Genomic DNA, 4,999 nt, shown 5'->3' on the forward strand with positions numbered 1-4,999 from the left:
CCGGCCAAGGAATGGGAGAGAACCAGCGCGAGTTGGGGCTCTAGGACGCGGTGACATCTGGGAGCGGCGGACGGAGGAAGGGTCTACGGGGGGCCCGGAGGGCCCGGCAAGTCTGCGGGAACAATGGACGTCCAGCGGAGGGCCCGGGGTGGGGGACAGGGCCTGGCGCGGGCGGCGGGGCGCGGGGGCGCACGGCTGCGGGCGCGGGCGGGGCTCCGGCGAGGGCGCAGGCAGGGGCGCGGGCCGGCGCGCGTGTGGTCAGCCCCGCGGTCCTCCGCGGCGGGGCGCGGGCCGGCGCTGCTCGGCCTCCGGCTCCTTTGGAGGCGTTCCCGCCTCCCATTGGCTGCCGCCGCCGTGATGGGGCGGGGCTCCACTGCCCGGAAAAAATGTAACTGCGTAAAAAAGTCCTCGCCTGGGTGACGGATGCTCAAAAGTTCAGAAGTTTTCCCAATGCTTCCTTAAGCGGGCGGCGCGCGAGAGACTGAAAAAAAGGTGACGCGGGCCCGGGCAGGCAGCCGGCGCGCTGCCCCCCGCCCTGGTTATCTGGCCGCCTTCGCCGGCGGCTGGGGCAGAGCCTCCTGGAAGCGCAGGCGGCGCGGCGAGCCGGACGTCTGCTTGTTTTCTAGTTCGGGCTCCTTTTTCCCGTTCCCGCCTGGAAGCTGCCGCGCGCGTTCTAGGCCGTCGGCCGCGTCCGCGTCCGGCCCTCTCCGCCGCCCCAAGCCTCCTCGGCGGCCGGAGGCGCCCCGGAGCCGGGCGAGCGCAGGGGAGGCGGCGGCCCGGCACCAGCCCGCAGGCCCGGACTCGGACTGGGCGGCCGGCCCAGCGAGGGCGGGGGGCGGCGGCGGCGGCGGCGAGCGGGGCCATGCAGGCGCGCTACTCCGTTTCCAGCCCCAACTCCCTGGGAGTGGTGCCCTACCTCGGCGGCGAGCAGAGCTACTACCGCGCGGCGGCGGCGGCCGGGGGCGGCTACACCGCCATGCCGGCCCCCATGAGCGTGTACTCGCACCCGGCGCACGCCGAGCAGTACCCGGGCGGCATGGCCCGCGCCTACGGGCCCTACACGCCGCAGCCGCAGCCCAAGGACATGGTGAAGCCGCCCTACAGCTACATCGCGCTCATCACCATGGCCATCCAGAACGCGCCGGACAAGAAGATCACCCTGAACGGCATCTACCAGTTCATCATGGACCGCTTCCCCTTCTACCGGGACAACAAGCAAGGCTGGCAGAATAGCATCCGCCACAATCTCTCGCTCAATGAGTGCTTCGTCAAGGTGCCGCGCGACGACAAGAAGCCAGGCAAGGGCAGTTACTGGACGCTGGACCCGGACTCCTACAACATGTTCGAGAACGGCAGCTTCCTGCGGCGGCGGCGGCGCTTCAAGAAGAAGGACGCCGTGAAAGACAAGGAGGAGAAGGACCGGCTGCACCTCAAGGAGCCGCCGCCGCCGCCGCCGCCGCAGCCCGGCCGCCAGCCCGCGCCCGCGCCGCCCGAGCAGGCAGACGGCGCGGCGCCCGGAGCGCAGCCGCCGCCCGTGCGCATCCAGGACATCAAGACCGAGAACGGTACGTGCCCCTCGCCGCCCCAGCCCCTGTCCCCGGCCGCCGCCCTGGGCAGCGGCAGCGCTGGCGCCGCCGCGGTGCCCAAAATCGAAAGCCCCGACAGCAGCAGCAGCAGCCTGTCCAGCGGGGGCAGCCCCCCGGGCGGCCTGCCGGCGGCGCGGCCGCTGAGCCTGGACGGCGCGGAGCCCGGCCAGCCGCCCGCGCCCGCGCCGCCGCACAGCCAGGGCTTCAGCGTGGACAACATCATGACGTCGCTGCGGGGGTCGCCGCAGGGCGCAGCCGCCGAGCTGGGCTCTGGCCTCCTGGCCCCGGCCGCCGCGTCCTCTCGCGCGGGCCTGGCGCCCCCGCTGGCGCTGGGCGCCTACTCGCCGGGCCAGAGCTCCCTGTACGGCTCCCCTTGCAGCCAGAGCCCCGGCGCGGGCGGCTCGGGCGGGGGCGGCGGGGCTGGGGGCGCTGGGACCTACCACTGCAACCTGCAGGCCATGAGCCTGTACGCGGCCGGGGAGCGCGGCGGCCACGTGCAGGGCGCGCCCGCGGGCGCTGGCGCCTCCTCGGTGGACGACCCCCTGCCCGACTACTCCCTGCCCCCGGCCACCAGCAGCAGCTCCTCGTCACTGGGCCACGGCGGCGGCGGCCAGGAGGCCGGCCATCACCCTGCGGCCCACCAAGGCCGCCTGGCCTCGTGGTACCTGAACCAGGCGGGCGGGGACCTGGGCCACCTGGCGAGCGCGGCGGCGGCGGCCGCGGCGGGCTACCCGGGCCAGCAGCAGAACTTCCACTCGGTGCGGGGGATGTTTGAGTCGCAGCGGATCGGCCTGAGCAACTCCCCGGTGAACGGGAACAGCAGCTGTCAGATGGCCTTCCCCTCGGGCCAGTCCCTGTACCGCACGTCAGGGGCCTTCGTCTACGACTGCAGCAAGTTCTGACCCCTCCGCCCTGCCCGCCTCCCAGCCGAACTGAACCGGACCCCAGAGCAGAAGCAGCCAAAAGAACCGTCGATGCAAAACCGAAACCAAAAACCCAATTTGTGAAACGTTCACGAGACTGGCGAACAGAATCCCTCCAAACTTTCAACTCATCAGCACGAAGAAGAGCATTTTCTTAAAAGATGGATTCGGAGCCGCCTCCACTTTGCCTTAACTCAATAAACAGAACCGTAAACTGTTTCGTACAGAGACAGCAGAGTCATGGTTTGTTAAAGGACAGTGTTACTCCAGATAACACGTAAGTTTCTCCTTCTTTTCAGAGAGCACGCTTTCCTCCTCCTGTCCTGTCCCTTCCCCTGCCGCCTCCTGCCTTCACGTCTCACCTGTAAGATACTATTTTATCCTCTTGAAAGGAGGTAGGAAGTCCCCGTATATGAAAATCGCTTTCTTTTTATCCATGGACTTGTTTTAAAATGTAAATTGCAACATAGTAATTTATTTTTAATTTGTAGTTGGATGTCGTGGACCAAACGCCAGAAAGTGTTTCCAAAACCTGACGTTAAATTGCCTGAAACTTTAAATTGTGCTCTTTTTTTCATTATAAAAAGGGAAACTGTATTAATCTTATTCTATCATCTTTTCTTTCTTTTTGTTGAACATATTCATTGTTTGTTTATTAATAAATTACCATTCAGTTTGAATGAGACCTATATGTCTGGATACTTTCATACAGCCTTAATTATTATAAGAAAAAGATTTCAGAGATTAAAACACTAGAAATTATCAATTCTCCTAAATCTCTGAAAAAAATGGAGACACCCTGTGACTATTCCTTGTCAAATTTCACATAAAAGTCTCTTTTTGTTTAGATTTTTTTGTTCCTGCAGCATCTTCTGCAAAACGTACTGTATAGGCAGCTTGCTTTGCGGCTAGTAGAGAGAGATTTTCCTTAACAGACCCGAGTTGGCATATACACACATTCATTTCCTCCGTAATGACTGAACATGATTTGGAAATGTTAAGCCCATGAATCAGCAGCGGTCTCACCGCAGTGATACCTGGGTGTGGAGAGAGGTGGCTCTGCCTCCAGATACGCATAATGAAGATTCGGTTTGTGTATCCCATTAAAAAACCGCGATGTGTATTAGGCACCCCTGGGAGCCAAATGCTGGAGGATTTTCTTGCTGTTCATTTCACTCCTTTTTAAGAGGAAAAAACCCCAGCTTTAAACGTATGTATATAACTCATCCACATCTACAGTCCTTCATGTCTGTCGCAGAAGGATTGATTTAAAAACAAAACATGTATGGCGGGTTGGAAAGGGATATTTAAACTTTGGGAAACTTATTTTAGAAGATATGTTTGTTGAACAGTTATTGTTTGAAAAAGATTTAAAACAATAACAAGAAGGAAGGAGCAAAGAGCAGGGCATTTTAGTCCAGGTGGTTTCTTTTCAATCCCATTTTTCTTGTTAATTTACAGTTAAACCTAGGGGGCAATCCGGATCGGCCCTCCCCCTTTGTAAATAACCCAGGAAATGTAATAAATTCATTATCGTAGGGGGATCTGCCCTGTCAATCAGACTTTGGGGAGATGGCGGTTTGATTACAGTCATTCAGGGCCTTTCCGTTTGTTTTCGAGATAATACAGTTTCCTGCTATCTGCCGCTCCGATCTAGAGGCAACACTTAGCAGTAATTGCTGTTGCTCGTTGTCAAAATTTGATCATTGTTAAAGGATTGCTCCAAATAAATACACTCTACTTCCAGTCAAAAACTGCTTTACGTGGCCTCTGATTTGCTGGGTCCCTGGCTCAGAGTCGCAGCCCAGCGGCCGGGGAGGCGCGCAGGGCGCGGCGTCCCCCGGGGCAGGCGGCCGGGACCGGTCTTCCCGCCGCGCGACCCGCTCCGATTCGCAGCCCTGAGCCTGGGCGGCCTCGCGCTTCCCAGGGCCCCCACCCCACCCCTTTGGGTGGTGAAGGGGAAAAATCAGCGGACAAATCTCGTCGTTCCCGCGTCGGCCCATTCGTGGGAGCCGAGCGTGGAGCGGGGCGGGCGGACAAAGGGACCGCGGTCGGAGCGGGGCTGTCCGGGTGCGGAAGGGAAGCGGACGCAGGTGACCGGCGGCCCTGTCCCCTCAGACGGGCACCGATCCCCACCCCCACCCCCCGAGGCGGGCAGCGCGGGCGGCGGGGAGCCTGACCTTTGCGGCTTGGCAGTCCCACTTCTCCGAGTCGGGGACGGTGGTGTAGACCCGGACCCGCCCGGGGTTTCCGGCCGGGGTGCGTCTCCGCGGCCCCGACGCCGGCCTCTGGGACCGGACGCTCCTCGTCTAATTAGCGTAGCGACGCGTCCCGGCCGTTCGCCGCCCACGCCCGCGCCCAGTCCTCCGCGACCGGGAGGGTCGGTGCGGCCGCGCCGAGGGGAAGGTAGCCGGAGCCGGGGCGGAGGGCCCGAGGAACTCACCGCGCGTCTCAGCCGGGCGCGGGGCTCTGACTCCGCGCCGCGCTCGC

General features: G+C 61.9%; 1 protein-coding gene across 1 annotated transcript; it reads left to right on the forward strand.

Annotated features, from left to right (window-relative positions):
• Positions 1 to 335: 335 nt before the first annotated feature.
• Positions 336 to 4,262, forward strand: FOXC1 (forkhead box C1). The gene has a single exon (XM_027128222.1). The coding sequence runs from the start codon at positions 863 to 865 to the stop codon at positions 2,486 to 2,488; it is 1,626 nt and encodes a 541-aa protein (XP_026984023.1). The 5' UTR covers positions 336 to 862; the 3' UTR covers positions 2,489 to 4,262.
• The last annotated feature ends 737 nt before the right edge of the window (positions 4,263 to 4,999 follow it).

The sequence above is a fragment of the Aethalodelphis obliquidens genome, unplaced genomic scaffold (genome assembly GCF_003676395.1).
Source record: "Aethalodelphis obliquidens isolate GAN/ISIS:26980383/991018 unplaced genomic scaffold, ASM367639v1 scaffold34, whole genome shotgun sequence".
NCBI classification, from domain to species: domain Eukaryota; kingdom Metazoa; phylum Chordata; class Mammalia; order Artiodactyla; family Delphinidae; genus Aethalodelphis; species Aethalodelphis obliquidens.